At 38.7% G+C, this 16,387-nt stretch overlaps 1 protein-coding gene across 3 annotated transcripts in view; it reads right to left on the bottom strand.

Annotated features, from left to right (window-relative positions):
- Window positions 1-6,168: 6,168 nt before the first annotated feature.
- The window catches only part of ATP9B (ATPase phospholipid transporting 9B (putative)), a 171,967-nt gene continuing 161,748 nt past the window's right edge, over window positions 6,169-16,387 (bottom strand). Inside the window, exons 25-28 of one of the 3 annotated variants that reach the window (XM_063325763.1) lie at window positions 14,022-14,079; window positions 13,128-13,331; window positions 10,768-10,800; window positions 6,169-9,956 (exon numbers count right to left, since the gene is read on the bottom strand). In XM_063325763.1, the coding sequence (XP_063181833.1) occupies window positions 9,820-9,956; window positions 10,768-10,800; window positions 13,128-13,331; window positions 14,022-14,079 (432 nt within the window). In that variant the 3' untranslated portion in view covers window positions 6,169-9,819. The remainder of the gene's footprint in view (window positions 9,957-10,767; window positions 10,801-13,127; window positions 13,332-14,021; window positions 14,080-16,387) is intronic. The other 2 variants (XM_063325761.1, XM_063325762.1) reach the window with 2 other exon arrangements.

The raw sequence follows: 16,387 nt of genomic DNA, 5'->3' as shown, positions 1-16,387 counted from the left end.
TGACGCGCTGGAGGACAGGCCAAGCAAAGAACCGACAGCCAGGCTCTGGCAGAGGAACCCACAGGGCAATGTAAGGGGGCAGAGCAGGAGGTACTGGTTCAAACCAGCACCAAGTCAGAGCTTTGAGCAGGACAGAAGCCCCTGTAGATATATTTCCCCTACTCAGATGTACACATACTCGCATAAGATTGTGGTAATCAGGAGAATGAGAAGAAAATTGAGTGACAGGTACGGAAATACACTAAAGTTAATCAACTAACTTCTAAGTGACCACTCCTGAATATAGCAAAAAAAAAAAAAAAAAAATAATGCTGTATTTTCATGAAAAAAATTAAAACACAAGTGAAGCAATCCCAAAGATGAAGTGTCATTCAAACAAAAGTGGGATGACCAAGTCTCAGGTTAAAAGTGAAGTCCTTCCTTCATGCTTTGTGTAAACACCACCATCAAGCCCCCATATACCCAGGATTGTAAGTTAGCAGGTTTACCACCTTGATGAAATTTCTGCCTCCTTGTAAGAAAAAGGTACCATTTCTTTCATCCCAAGTCACTTGGGTGAGTTCCTAGGACCTTCCTCCCCACACACTGTCTCCAGCCCCATCTCACTGTTCTTGTCAGCTTTCCTCACTTCCATCCTTTCTCGGTGATGGCAAAACCCTCTCCCTTGTCAGTCTCTAAATTAATGGGCAGGGGGGCTCTTTCCCTCTCTCTGAAAAACCTGTATCATCTTCTCCAGCATCCCGCTCAGAGCCTATAATGTAATACCAATAACGATTATCTTCCTGTTGCTCCTGTACTCTTTTTATTCCATTCTGACTGATCAGTTCAGTTGCCCAGCTTGACAACTATAAAGAGACTGAAGGCTTGTACAGTGAGTACTTAGCATTTTTTTGGTAACCAGGCTCCTACTCACAAAGAAAACATCTTAAAAATAGTAGCACTTAAAATCACCAGTCAGTTCTGGTGGACACCCCCTCCAACTGGTAACAGAAATTGTTGTATGGGCAAAACCACGGAATAGTCTTCCACCTTCACCCGCCTCACACCTCTTAAGTTCTTAGTTCCTGCCTTGAGTTTTGATATTCTCATTGAAATTTGCATAATATGAAGCTGATTAACTCTGCTGTGTTCCAGACACACAAGTAGCTCCTGTTTTTTCTTTCTCTTGAGATAAAGCTCCCACATTTTTCATGCCTTGGAAAAGTATCAAACCAGAGAAGGAGAGATGCAAAGCAGAAGCGCTGGGAGACGCCTGGGACTCAAACAGGACTGCCAGGTAGCAAGAAAGACCATAGGGAGACCTTTGTTTTTCATGTTTTCCTTGAGTTGCTGGAGGGCTCTTTATCTGGTGTCTTCCCTCCAAAATTTCTCCCTTGGCTGAACTGGCAGCGCATGTGCTGAATTCAGCTTGCCGAGAAGCAGCTCAGCCACAAACAGCCACTCAGTCACCCTCTTCACATGACCACCAGATGAGTCCGTCTCCCATGGAATTTGTGTCCCATCTTTAAAAATAAATACAAGACAAATAAGTGAAGTCTTGGCTACACTCAGCAACCCTGACCCACACGCAGATGTGACTATGCTTGAGTCAACAGCTACGAGATCAGCAGGCTGCAATTTTAAAGACACCCTGGACACCCAGGTTACTCGGAGGAGAACACAAGCAGGAATGGTAGGAAGGTGCTGAGGAATGGCTAGGGCCTACAAGATGGCTTGCAAGAAGACCAGCTCATGAGGGAGACCTGCTGATGTCCCCAGGGTGGCTCCAAGTGACTTGCCACGAGCGTAGGGTCTGACTTCAACCTGCAGGACATTGTGGTTAGGGGGTGCACCTCCATGCTGAGCGTTGGGTAGCACAGGACCAGACAGACAAGCCCCACAGACCTGGCTTAGGGCTCCTTCAAGATACCCGCAGGCAGCCTTCTGATTCTTCCCCCGATGCAGTGGGGGTCACTAGCTCCCTCTGCTAACCACGGCAGGCAGAAAAGGAGCCGGCTATAGGGTAAACCAAAATGAGCAGGAACTCAACACCTTCAAACAGTAAACCCTTTCCTGCCACGCTGGTGAACCAGAGGTTACAGCCACAGAGACCTGCGCTGACCCCACAGTTTGGCACAGCCTAGATTTTCCACAACTGGGCAATGCAGTATGGGGTGGGAGGGGTGAGGGGTAGAGGGGATGGGTTTTTTGGGTCTCAGGCAAAATTCAGTTTCCCCACATGCTTTCATTGACTCCCCCAGCCTTCTGCCTGTGAAGGTGTTTCCTGGGGCTGACCAGAACATGCAAAATTCTGCAGTTTCAGGCACCTCCCCTCCCATGCCCCGAGGTGGCTGCCTCTAGGGCAGGCTTTGCTTTAGGAAGCCTTTCCCTGATTCTCCAGCAGCAAACTCCATTGCTCACCGTACACTGGTACATCTGAACTGGCAGAGTGAGTTACCTGCGTGTCAAGAAGAGAGACTCTCACCCTGCCGAGTACTAGATCAGTGACTGGGGCTGGCTCTGCGTTACAGCTGAGCTATAACCTCGTTCTCCCACCTCACCTGCCACTTCCAAGTAATTGCTTTCGGACAGATGGCAAGCTAGCAGCATGGTTATGTGACTAGCAGTTTGGCTTTCTTCCCACTCAACCCCAAAAGAAATCTGCTGCAGGTTACACAGATACAGCTTGTTTTTCTCTGCTTCCCTTCCAGCATTACAAACCAGTCTGCACAGAGGCCGATTGCTTCCAACAAGTGGACAACTGCTCTGGCTGGGGAATACTTACATCCCACGTGCAAGCGGGCAGAGCTGGACCAAAGCATGGAGGCACCGCTGTATGATCGTTGTTCTCAGGATAACACAACGACGAAGGTGAAACGCGCCAACCAGCAAGCTGGCAGGGATCCTGCTTGCTGTTACCGGCAGAGCCCGTCCTGGTCAGGAAAAATCTCTTTGAAGGCAAGCAGGGCCAGACCCAATAGCAGAGCTAGGCAGAAACGCATGGCACTTTGACTGCCTGCAATTGTTTCTTTCAGGCGTGTGTTCCCGAGATGGGTTGTTAAAAACGTGATTTCCCTCAAGCTGTTCCAGGGCTTCAGGTGTGGGTTGTCTTACAAGGTTTATTTTCTGAAAATGTTATTGGTTGGGGTTTTTTTAAATAAGATTTCCATGTGTTGGTTTTTTTTGCTCTGAAGTCTGGAGGTGTCAAGAGCATCACAAACTTAAGTTTATTGTGAGCAGCAAATTTCTTTCCCCCCTCCTTTATTTCTAGAGCTCATACGATATACCTAAGCTTAAACCACTTCAAGACACTTATTTCTTAAATTCTGGCATCCTTCACTGTAACACCGAATTCCTAACAAATGCACAGATGTCCTCCTATGTCGCTTTCAACTCATAACCCTCTGTCTATTCTAGTAACATAAATAATGTAAAAAGGACCAAGCAGAATTACAACTACCTGTGTGTGGCTAATGTGAAGGCCTGGAGCTAGGATATTTTTTAAAATTAGATTTTTTAAAAAATAATTTGAAATCTTTTACTATTTTCTCACAGTGAAGAAGTTTATGCCAAGAACTGAAAGGCACCTGTAAACAAAGCAAAGCCACTACAGCCACAGGGTAGAAGTCTCAAGGCCAATAAATCTTGTTTTCCTTCACCTCTTTCCTAGAACTTGATAGAATTGTATGCGTTTGTCTGTTTTTGGTTTTTTTGGGTTTTTTTTGGTTTTGTTTTTTTTTAAACTGCAGATTGCCTACAATTGCTTTAGTTGCATTCAGCTAGGGATAAGTACGTACTAGACAATGCCTGTGTCATGTTCCTTGCTCACGACACTCAGATGGAAACACCACCTCCGCCAGCCAGGATAAACTCAGTTCAGCTGAGATCAAGATACGCAAAGGACTTCTATTCAAAGGACTGTCACGGAAGAGGCAGCATCCTGATAAAGGGAGGAGGCACTCCGGGAACCAGAAGCCGTGGGAGGAAGTGCATACGTAGCTGCGTTCCTGCAGAGGGGTTTGGAAGAGAAGGCAGCAACCAGCGATTACACACAGGGGAGGCAACAGCTCATCTTCCTCTACTGAGCACATGCGGCGTAGAGGCTTTCCCCAAGGGAGCAATCTTGACCGAGAATTCCCAAATCTGTCCTTCAAACAGGCAATAGACGATTGCAATAAATACAAAACATGTGTACGTGCGCTTATCCCTTACAGGTCCGCTCATCCATTAACATCCCCCAGCCTTCCAGCCCAAATGGTCAGGAATTAATTTTCAACAGGCTTTTGAAGTAGTTATCTATAATTTGCTTCCACACAACGTGTGTTTACTTTGCAAAATCAAATCCATGCTCAGAACCCAGAGCAAAACACAGCGGGCCCATGGAAAAAACTAGATGTGTACGTTACAGAGAAACAATGGAAAGTAGTTCTACAAATAAGAATTACAATAGTCTATTTTGTGTACTGCTTGCTTAAAGCTGTATGAACGTTATAACCAAAGCCTTTTTATTCATACTACTTTTGTCAAGAGAAGAGGAAATAAACACAGTTTACTGCTGGAGGAATAAAGGCAGGGCCATAAATACTTACAATACATCATAGTTATAAAAATAGTATCTCTTCTTAGAGCCAATGACGATCTTTCTTACAGCTCAATAATGCAAAAAGGTTAAGTATTCCTCAAACATGCTTTTTTCTGAGCAATGTAGAGGTTTACTATTGCTGGTTACAATCTCAAATTGAAAGCATGCTAAAGGACAGGAGGGGACCACAATAAGGAGAAATCTCAGGTGCAGTTTTGCTAAAACCGGGTCAGGAATGGGAGAATGAAGTATAATTTGTCAACTCAACTGTGGAGTGTTCTCCCATTATCCTGTTCAAGGCATCCCTTTTTCACAACCTCTGTTGTAAAATATTTTGATCAAAATCGTGGTTTTGGTCGATGAAGTAGCAAATAGGTCTTTCAGTGCAATTCCCTATTTGAGAAGGATTTTGTTAGCAATTGGCTGAGCAAATTCCCACTCACAATAACAGCTGTGAACCCTGCTGAGGGCATCTGTTGGGTAGTTAATACTTGTTGGGAACTATCTTGCTTTAAGTGTCTTCTGTTTACAAAAGGAATTCCTACACTTTTTAACACAGTGTTAAAGATATTGCACCTCCTGTTTGTTTACATATAATGTTCGATCCATGTTGTCTTTGCTCACCCGTACTGATTTCCCTCTCTACAGGGGGCCAACATATCGAAGGACTTTTTTGATTGCCTTCAAGTTTCAACTGAGTTATAATAACAACAGCCTACATACAGAAAGGTTATTAAATGAAGTGTTGTAAGAGACTGCTGGCCCAATTCTTTCCTTTCTAGGCAGCAAAAAGGAGGAGAGACTCCATGGAAGCTAAAATTCAAATGGATGTCAGAGTAAGAGGGACCTACGATAGCTTCTGCACCAGCACTGTGAGCAGAGCAGCCACCTCTGCTCCCGTGGTTACCACTTTTTGAGGAGCACTGTCCGCCCAGACTCTACTGACCCTTTGCACGTACTCCACACTAAATTCCTTCGCCGTGCGGGGGCTGTTGGAACCATGTTAATACTCTGGGACATGTGAAGCGATGCAAGCGTGGAACAGATGCAAGTCTCTTTCAAGTTATCTTCCCAATACAAAACCCAGGGATACAGAGCTCTGCAAAAGGGGGAAAAGAGATCACATCAGAGTATCTGTGTTAACAGCACACCTCCAAAGCCTCTAAGGAAGTCTATACTATCATTTACATAGCAAGCCCTTCCCCAGGCCTGACTCACCATCGTTCATGTGGTACATCTGCAAATAAAGGTGGTTCAGGCACGAACAGCCCCTACCTCCAGCGATGAAGGAACCTTCCACTGTACCCTGCATGAGCAAGGCAGAGGTGCCCATCAGTGTAGGGATGGAGGATGGTCCCAGGAACACACTGACTAGCTCACCAGCAGAAGATCTGAGGTAGTGGTCAGTTCTTCAAAATAATCTGAATGCCTTGAAACAGGAATAAGGTTGCGGAGGAGTATGGAGACTATACCGCCTAGGCCTACAAACTAACACGCACAAATGGGCATAAGTAAGAGCAGTATGTAGAGAAATCATCTCCTCTTTGTCTACAGAAGTTGGCCCCCCTGATAACAGCTGTTTAATTCCCTAGGTGAACATTAAAATTCTTGCTAAAATATCTGCAGCGCTGCTGTCCAGTCCAACAAAGGTTCCTGACTGCTGAGCTCCCTCTTGCAGGCATGTTTTAAAAGGAGACTGAAAAACGTTTAGGCTCACCCTCTTTTGTGGACATAGGGTAGGAGGACATTTGTAACACAAATTGTCGCAAGTGGATGCTGCTCATCAAGATAATACACATAATAATGTACGTACAAAAGCAATGGCATGTTTTCGGACAACCACTCAGAAATTTTAGGAAGAAAACAGGAGATACCACACAGCTGAATTCTGACAATACACGTCAGCAAACCCAGTTTGAACATAAAAAACCACTGTTGTAAACACTCACATTCATAGAAGAGTGCTACAAATTTAATATTAAGTATGCAAGGATTTAATTTTGGCTTCCATTTGCAAACTAATACCTTGTGTAGTAAAATTTTTCCAGCAGTTACATGAACACGTAAGTCTAGAATAGCAGCAGAAAAAACAGTGTAATAATTACCAGTACTCCTTTTTTGCAGGATCTCTCCTTTTCCCTGTGTTCTTCCATCAAACTACATAGGAAATCTAGCAAATTTTTAGCTCAATATGCTTATTAACCATGGTCCAAATAGGTCAGTATTGTTACATATGTTACTTTGGTGAAGGCGTTATTTCCTGCTCGTGTTGCTCCTCCATCCTATTCCAATTCTGAAAATGTTTTCAAATACGTTTTCAAAGAGACATGATTACCATTTCAGAAATACGTATCTGACATAGCATCTCACAAAAGTAAACATTTATTTAATACCAAATAAAACTAAGCTCCTTCTGAGTGTAACTAGAAGATCCAAGGCCTAAATCTGTGTTTATATAAGCTGATCTGGTGCTTCAGACTTACTCCTGACATATACTGATGTGAAATGACAACAGAATGAGATTCTTACAAAATAATTTATTCATCTGCACACCAGACATGTTACCATTCTAGTCTGTTTTAAGAGCCAGGGATTGTGATGGTACTCGGCTTACTTTGTACCGAAATCTACAATACATTAAAGCTTTCTACTGAAAGAAGCCATATTACAATATTTAAATTCCGTATTGATATTATTACCTGTAAACCACTGTGATTTGGTAGCGCCACCCCTTCACAGGGCTATGGCTGAGTGACATGAACAAGCAGAAAGCAGACTTCCCTGGTGTACATAGTTTTGCAGTGACTGAACCTCAAAAGCACTTTAAGTCACCTGAATCGGGCTTCCGCAAGTCTTCAAAATAAAGTGCTAGCTGAGACTAGACCTTTGCTGTATATTGAAAACACTCTAAGAAAGCAGGCACTCTAGAGAATTGACTCCACTTTTGAAAGGCTTGTATCTGCGTGTAGGATCTATACGTTTGCTATCACACTAACCTCACAGTCTTAATGCTGAGGATTAATATATGTAACACTATAAATTCTGTACACATGGGTATAATTGTATCTCATACGGCTGGATTACGGTACCGCTATCACTTTCATACTGCTAGTTTAATTTCTGATTTTTTCCTCATTTTCTGCCTAACGTCAAAGATGTGATGTCTAGATGAAGGATGACCAACTCTAAGCTTTTGCTCATCCATTGAATTGTATGCATATGGTTGCGAGCTCACAATGTGTAAGACAAAAAGGTCTGAAGACATCATCATCAATGTTTCCGAACAGCTGCACACTGGTGACTTTTCTTAATTGATTCAAAGTAATTACGACTTATTGGGAGAAAATAGAAAATAAAAGCAAATCAGCAACAAAAATATCACAGGACTAAACTGAAAATATAAACCAAGAGTATCTTGACAAAAGCACATATAATGAAGAAAGGCTTTTGCTAGTATGCCAGAACAGTGACATCTTGTGGGGGTTTTACAGAAGTGAGTTTACAGAGGGACAGAGCAAACTAGTCTGCAATGTTGTGTAATTAGAAGAAAGACTACTTCAGTAGTTCATTTAATACGTATACCATTAATAATATTTGGTAGAAATTAGGCTTTATTGCTTTTATAATTAGGAATAAAAATAATGATAAAAAAAAGCAGATAAACAGCTAGTAAGGAAAACTTTCAAAACAAAAATTAATGGAGTGGAGTGGAGTCCAAACAGCTCTGCAGCAGTTTCCTCTGCTCTCCCAGGAAGTAGTTATATTTATCACTTAAATATTACTCATCCAACATAATAATGGCATAAGGGCAAAGTTATAATAAACTAAAAGAATTACGTTGTAAAGGCATACAGTCAAACATAAAAATGACATCCATATTAAGTGTTTTTTAAAAACACACACGTAAATATTTAATAAATAAAGCATGGATAATTATGCTGTTTGTTTCCATTATATGTACTTCTTGAGAAAGCAAAGTTATATCACAATGGAAAACTAAAATAATATATCTGACTTTCCAGTACAGTATGCAAGATTTGGACCCTTCAGATTGCATCAGAGTATATGAGTTTCTGGAACAAATCTTCAGCCACTGTAAAGTGTCGTAACTCAGCCAAGATACTCAAGTCTGACAGTTTACAACAAGCAAGAATGTTGTGATTTTTTTTTTTTTTTAAACAAGTTTGCACCCAAACTAAGTTATAAAAACATAACATTTACATCTTGGAAGATGATAGATTTTCCTACCATAATGCTCATGTGTTCATCTTATTTTCTTTTACCTGAGTAACCTAAGTAAACAGATTACAAGGCAATTTAAACATATTAGCTAGTACAATGTTTACCGGACTTCTCATATATAGAAATGTACTTGACACTATTTGCAGTTTTACAAATACAAAATGAGTAAGAATTTTAAAACATATTTACTGAGCAGCCATGTCTTTGATACCTGTACAAATCAATAGGTGCAGTGGAATTATGTATAGAATTTATGATTTAATTTTCAAACAGCTTTTGTGCAACCTGGCTGTAATGTGCATTTAAAGAACTGCTGTCAACATCACAGATCTGTAATATTTACTGGTGCCAGAAATGGGGAGTACAGAGTAGGACAACAGCTCCTAAAATAGTACTGTGCTATGCAGACATCTGTACATAATTCAAATAGTGCATATTACTCACTGTCTGATGAGGAATAATAGCTGCTAATACAGACACGGGCATTTACAGGTATTAGGTTTGTTATAGTAAGTATGGACGAACGAACTTTTCCATACAGAAACATTAAAAGGAAAGGACTTGAATTAGGAAGTTATGTAATAATTAAAGAAGGGAAGTTATGTAATAAATAACAAAACTTTCCATTCAACTTGCAGAAGATTAGTACAGCAGGAAAAAATCCTTTACAGTAGCAAAAAATCCTTTACAGTAGCAATGAAACCATTCAGAAGCATTTCCAAATCAAAAGTAATTCAGTTTTATTTTATAATCAAAGCAACTGAAAGTAAAAAAAAAAAAATCAACATGAAGAAAATTTAGTTTATTTCTGGTAGTCTTGTTAGTGTACTTCTGTGTTATTGTACCTCTCAGATGTTTCCTCCTCTTTTTGTGCTCTATTCACTCTATCACTTTTGATTTTTAATACTTTTTTTTAAAATTTCTTTAGTCCAACATAAATCCATAGACACTAAAGCACAGTGAATGTGCAATTTGCAGACTGGTGCGAGTGAAAAACCGTAGGAATTCAATTACTTTTACGAGGTAAGCTTGGAGTAACTTGGAGGAGAAAATTTGCGCTTCAAGTACTTGAGAATGTAAAGTGGAAGACAGCTAACAACAGTGATTGCTGACACTTTCCACAGGAAGGTCACAGTTGTGATAAAGGCAACATCTGCAGAAACAAAAAGGGAAAATAAGTAATGGGAACTGATAACATGGAAACTGGAACTTCCATGCTGCAAAGTCAATTAAAATCTCTTAATTGTTTGCTTATGCTATTGTTCAAGACCATGCAAAATTTAAAAAAAAAAAAAAAAGGCAACAAAACAACAGAAAGAGAAAGTTAACTTCAACATTTTGGTTTTGCCAACTCTTTTCTTTAGACAGGAACTTCAGAGTTCCTTTACGGTCCTTACACTGTTTTGCAGCACAACATAGTTTTAGGGGAAACAGAATCTCAATATAAATGCAAAACTTTCCCATAATAAAAAGTAAAGGCATCTTGTTTTTCTACTAGTAAGAACGATTTTTTACCCACTATAATACAAGCTCTAAACCAGAAATTCTGCCACCTTTTTGGATCCTTTATTCCATATTCAGATTTCTCTGAAACAGTCACAACTAGAGTGAATGATTCTTAAAACCTTAGAGATTAGAGTCCAAAAATTTAAAGGGAAAACAATGTAGTGATATTGCCACAAGCCACAGTGAAAAGCTATATTTTGTGACAAACATTAACGAGAATGGTGACACTCTACACTTGCTACTGAAATTTTTTTACTATATTTCCATATTTCCAATGGTCAGGTAGTACTAAAGTTATCATGGAAAGGTCCCAGAAATGAGGTTATCTGAAGAACGGGGGTGGTATTTTTGCTTTTTTCCATTATTTACAAATGTGTATATTAAATAATTTACTACTCTAATGAATTTTTAAAGATTTAAAAAAAAAAAGAATTCAAGAAAAGTTAAACTTCACCTACCTAAGAAAGCTCCAAAAGACACTCTGCCTATACCTGTTTCACAAAGAGGGAGAATGAAAATGAAAGGATAGATTTACAGAAAATACGAAAGTTATGTGAAAAAAAACCCAAGCAGGTTAGCAACACAAAAAGGAAATGAGAAAAAGTTAGTAGCTTTAACTGGAATATTATTGCCTTTCACATGACAACCAGAATATTTTAAATAGCAATTAAACCAAAATATTTTGAAAATACAAGGATTTTATGTTTGGTCACGTTTTAAGGTTTTAAATAGGTAGGCAGTTTCCTTACATTTGACTTCAAGGTGTAATTTACTGTATAGACAACTTGATCAGAGCTGTTTTAATGTGAATTAAAATTCACTTCAGAAAATGCAATACAGAAATGCTTTAGTGCTCCAACTTTACTCATTAAAAATACTTTGCATATTAGATTTCAATGTATAAACTTGTACAGTTTTAGCTTAAGCCTGCTTAGACATACTAAAAGTCTATGTAACGTATCACAGACAGGGTTAATAAGGCCATTGTGTGCAATTAGTTCAGAAACCTAAAAACTGAATTACTTCCATGAGTCAAAGCAGTATCGAATAGCTTTGCCTTTCTAATTTGAGCGCCCTGTCATACTTAAGATATTTCTTTGGGAGGAAATGCTGCTTTTAAGTAACATCATTGAAAGAAACATTTTGTTTGCCAATGAAGTCAAGCACTATTGGACTAGATTGTTTTCAGTTCTTCTGTACCTTGAACTGTAAACTGTAACTTAGGTTTATACTACAGTACACGCACAAAAAGAGACTCCCTCCCCACAGCTGTAATGTGACAGATTAAATAAGAGTGAAGCATTAAGCAGAAGTAAGACTAACTGAAATGGATTTTCTCAGAGTAACTGATTAATAACACACTTTTAAAAATACGTGTTTACAAAAGCCCGTGAAATTGCACCCTTCTCAGTAGCCTGAATGATGAAAAATACAGAAGTTAAGTCCCCAGGCTGCAAGAAGCCACGCGACCATTTACTTACTCAGTTGCTTGGACTTGTCCAGCAAATACATGAGGACAGTAAAGCACGCCCCTTTACAGAAAGGTTTGCAAGGAACAAAGTCCCTGCAGTTTTTACACAACTGTAACACACCTACAGGTGTTTCTCACTGAAAAACACCTATAAAGGACAGAAGGACTGGCTGTCACCAATACTGAAGACTTACAAAGGTGAAGCAAGTTCTCCTTTATGAAGTTCCTGGAAGTTTAGACTTAAGACCCAGTACCTGCATCCGTTCTTGCTTGCTCCTTTCATTTGTAATCTGGCTGTGGAGATTCAGCTATCAAACCCAAAATCTCTATTAAAGAGTCTGTCCATTAGTGTCAGAGAAAAGAAAAAGGTACTCTGGCAAATATGAAATAACGTATAATACAAGTATCAAGCCCAGCTGGGTTGTTTCTTCATTAAAATTCAACTCCTGAGAAATCTGGGAAGCAACAGAACACCTGGGACAGGCAGTGAAGCATTTATTGATTAAAAGAATAATTCTGTCATCTAAATACACTACCCTAGTTTTGAACACCTGGGACATGAGAGAGTGAAAGCAGAACTATGAGTCTCCTAGAAACTCCCATATAACATGTAATTCTTTCATGAGAAGTGACAACTGAAAAAGAGCAACTCCTTACTCATCAGCTCCTGAAAAAAAAGAGAGAGGAGCTAGATTCTACTCCTTGTGAGATAAAATCAAAATTGTTATATGTATTTCTGTAAAAAATACATTTGTAAAATCACACTTAGATAGTTGCTTTTTACTGAAGCATAATTTGATATAAAAAGAAATATGTATTATTTTGATGCTCAGATCCTTGACTGCTAAGATTTGCAGTTTAAACGCGTTCTTTCATCTTGTGAACTATGAAAAATCAGAACCTTAAGACACAACATGGGATACTGCAATTTCAAGCAAAGAAAGCTTAATATAAGCTTAATGTAATTATGAAACAATGATTCTTATATAAAGTATTTATCCTGATAGCCTTCTGCCTCACTCTCTAGCAATACTTCAGCTCTTTTCATCTTATGGGTTAGATCTAATGAGGTCCACTTGGTCTGGCAAGAAGCTTGCATGTTTGAGTAAAGTTTATCATCTAGATAAAACATACTAACAGGAATAAAGATTGTCAAAGTCCAGGAGAAAAGGATAAGAGAATATTTTAACCCAACATTAATTAAGCCTAATTTCAACTCAGGCATATTTATAAAGGAGAAGGCTGTATTTCACAAAGCTAACATCACCTATTCTTATTTATGAAATGAGAAGAATATTAAAAATATAAAGCACAGTTCTTTGCTAAAATACTTTTACTACTACTCACCAAAGTATTCATTTAGAAATGCAAGAGAGGCCACATAGCAGCCAAGACTGAGGAATTCAGCCACCACCATTAACCAGTGCCACGTTCGTATGGTCAGTGCAACCATCAAGAGCTCAGTCAAGATTAGGGCAGTGAAGGAAATGGCAACGACATGTACAAATTCAGATTCAAAAAGCAGCAGGGCTCCATACATCAGAATACCACCTAGGAAAGGCACACAAAGTTAACCATACACTGAGCAACGAAATGTCAGTGTACCGGTTTTTACAACTGCACATTGAGTATTCAATTGCTTACCATGAAAACTTGCCCAGTAATTTTTTTAATAAACACAGCATTGATCTTTCTAAAAGAACAGAAGTGATATTTACTGTACTTTGTGCATGTGAAATAAAACAACCAAAGTAAAGCTGTAAAGAAATAAAACTATTAGAAAATTAAACACCTTTTAGTGCAATATATCTGATGAACTGTTAATTAACCTCATTTTGTCAAGTGCTACAAATAAATGAGATATTGTCGAAAGTGTAATTACTTTTAACTGATTACATAATTCAGATTTCTTAACAGTACTTCTGTCATTCCATGAAAGAAAACTACTGTGTAAATATATGCAATGTGATAAGCACTCATTAAAATTTTTCTGGATTAGCATTTAATTAAAAACATGTCCTTTTTTAGGCGACATGCATCAATAAAAATACCAATCCACGCTGTGTTTTGAATAGACCTGGCACACTACAGGAATATCGATTTACAAGATAAACAGAAAGCAATATATATAAACTGCTGATGAAATGTTAAGCTTTGGGAATTCAACCTACAGCTGAAAAACAATATTGCTAATAGCAGACAAAAAATTCTCAGTTCAGTACAATTAGGACTCTCTCCTACCTTGGTAAATACTGATTAAAACCCAGATGAGGAAGGTCTTAAACGACAAAGATCTTCCCTAAAAGAAACAAGTGAGAGGACAGTTAAACAAAACTTTTATAAAAAATAAATCTACTCAGTCCATATATTTTTAATTGTAAACTACTACAGAGATATCTTACAAATAAAATAAGCAGTCTTTGAAATTATACAGGCTAAAAAGTGTCTACTTGTTTTTACAATTCTTCATTGCAAACTTTCACAGAAATCACACAAAGTCTAAATTTGGGGGTAGGATAGTTAAGGCCTTCAACAGCAAAGATACTTTACCTTGCAATGCTCTGGCTCATTTTCAGAGGGATAATTACAGTAAAATTAGTTTATTTTTTATTTAAAATGTTTTTTGTCTGTTTTGTAAAGCGTAGTCTTCAAGAAAAATAGCATTGTATACCTACTGACCTAACCCTCAAGCAAAACTGCTGTCACTAGTCTCATCTAAATGTTGGATAAACTATTTATTTGCGTTCATAGAATAAACATATGACTACTGTAAGTTTTCAGCAAGTAACTATTACCAAATACATTTTAAATCATCTTGTGGTTGTGAATGTTAGAGATTGAAACATATGCATAAATCAAAGAATAAATGCTGTACATGTGCATTCTGTTAGAATTGCAGAGCTGAAAGGATATACATCTAGAAGGATAAAACAGCAAACAAAGCAGACATTTTGGCGCAAAAGAAGTGATCACCGGAACAGGGAAGAATCAGCACTTTACAAAGAAATGTGCTTCATTGCTGTAGAAAGTGATGAATTAACTCTTTCTATTACTTCATTATAGGCTAAAACATTTTCCTGGATAGGTGGAGTTCATGGCAAAGTGCTAAAGACACTTTCATAATTCTGTGCATAGTCTAGAATGTTGGTGACAGACTGAACATATGGGAAAAAATTCTTGCACAAGCACGAAGAAACAAATTTTTCTCCTCCTATGAGTGCCTACGAATTTTCCTTTGAGTATTGGACATTGCTACCACCTTTGACCATAGCTCCTAATTAGCAAGACTTGTGAAATAAGAATGAGTTTGAGTTTTGGTTCACCTTTATGGAACTAGAAGGGGTAAGTCACTCCTGAGCCTCTAAGGAACACTGCACAACAGGCTGTGAATCATTTTCAGATGAAAGCAGGGAGCCCTCTTACTTGTACTTCCTTTCAAATTTTCATCATCTGTTCTAGCTATAACTCTGTAGGAGCCACAGTAACAGTAATATTGAATCAGTGGATCCTCCAGGGTATGTGGCCACACCCGTTTCTCTGAACCTTGCTAATTTTCTCTTCTTGCACCAGAGCAAGAGTCGGTCAATGACTTGTGCCAATATACCTTACTCTTTTAAAAAATCCAGAAAGCATTTTCATCACTGGCATATCCCAGAAAAGAAACCATTCCTAGGAATACAATTATAGTCCACGTCAACGCATATTTGAATAACAGTAGATGAATAGCATTGGTAGAGATTTGCATTGAGTCCCTAATTTGAAAAATGATGTGCAGAAATATGTAGGCTTCACAGCGTCATGACTATGGCAGCATGATCATAAATTGTTGTAATAAACACAGTAAAATTACCTTGTAATAGTACAGTCAAATGTAGCACATAAATAACTTTTTGTACTACTCATCCATAGTCGTTCACTGACCATCATCTGCCCCACACAATGCACTGAACTGTACTCTCCAATTTCTCCACATTCTCTTTTTTATTTTTTTCCCCTTCTGAAGAGAATTATTTGGGTTCTACTTATTTAATACTCATAGAGGTGCAACAGAAGCTGGGAAAGCCAGTGATTCAGCATCTCCAAGAACTGCCACTTAAGCCTAAACAAAAAACTTTGCCTGCATTCATCTCCCCATCCTGGGCAGTTTCTGAGTACAGGCTAGCTTCTGTCTTTGCAAATAAGATGCTTCCTAGTTCCTTCAACAGGCCTCCACAGGCAAGCTTATAACCTGCCTTTAGCAGGTTTAAGGCCATGCTTTTTTGAGATTAATCATAGGCTGAAATCTCACGAAGAAACTTTAAAGGTTCTGAAGAGGAGAGAGAGAGAATCAAGACCTCCAACAGACGAGAAAAAATTCTCTCAGACTATCATAGCTAATAGCTAATTTAATACAATTAAAAAGACAAAGGCTCTGAAAAGTTTGGACCCTCTTCACCTATAGTCTGGTTTTGGACTTTTAGATACATCTTCAAAGAATCTGCTATCCCTAAAAAGACTATCTGCGTCTGCCTTGGATCATAACTTTTCTAGCTGACAGTTTAAGATGGAGCAGAAGTACCTTTCAAAAAACTTATGAAAACAGAATCTCGAGATTTGTTTCACTTTTG

The sequence above is a fragment of the Chroicocephalus ridibundus genome, chromosome 2 (genome assembly GCF_963924245.1).
Source record: "Chroicocephalus ridibundus chromosome 2, bChrRid1.1, whole genome shotgun sequence".
NCBI lineage: Eukaryota > Metazoa > Chordata > Aves > Charadriiformes > Laridae > Chroicocephalus > Chroicocephalus ridibundus.
The sequence above is the reverse complement of the archived record's forward strand: the minus strand, read 5'-3'. Positions and strand labels throughout refer to the sequence as shown.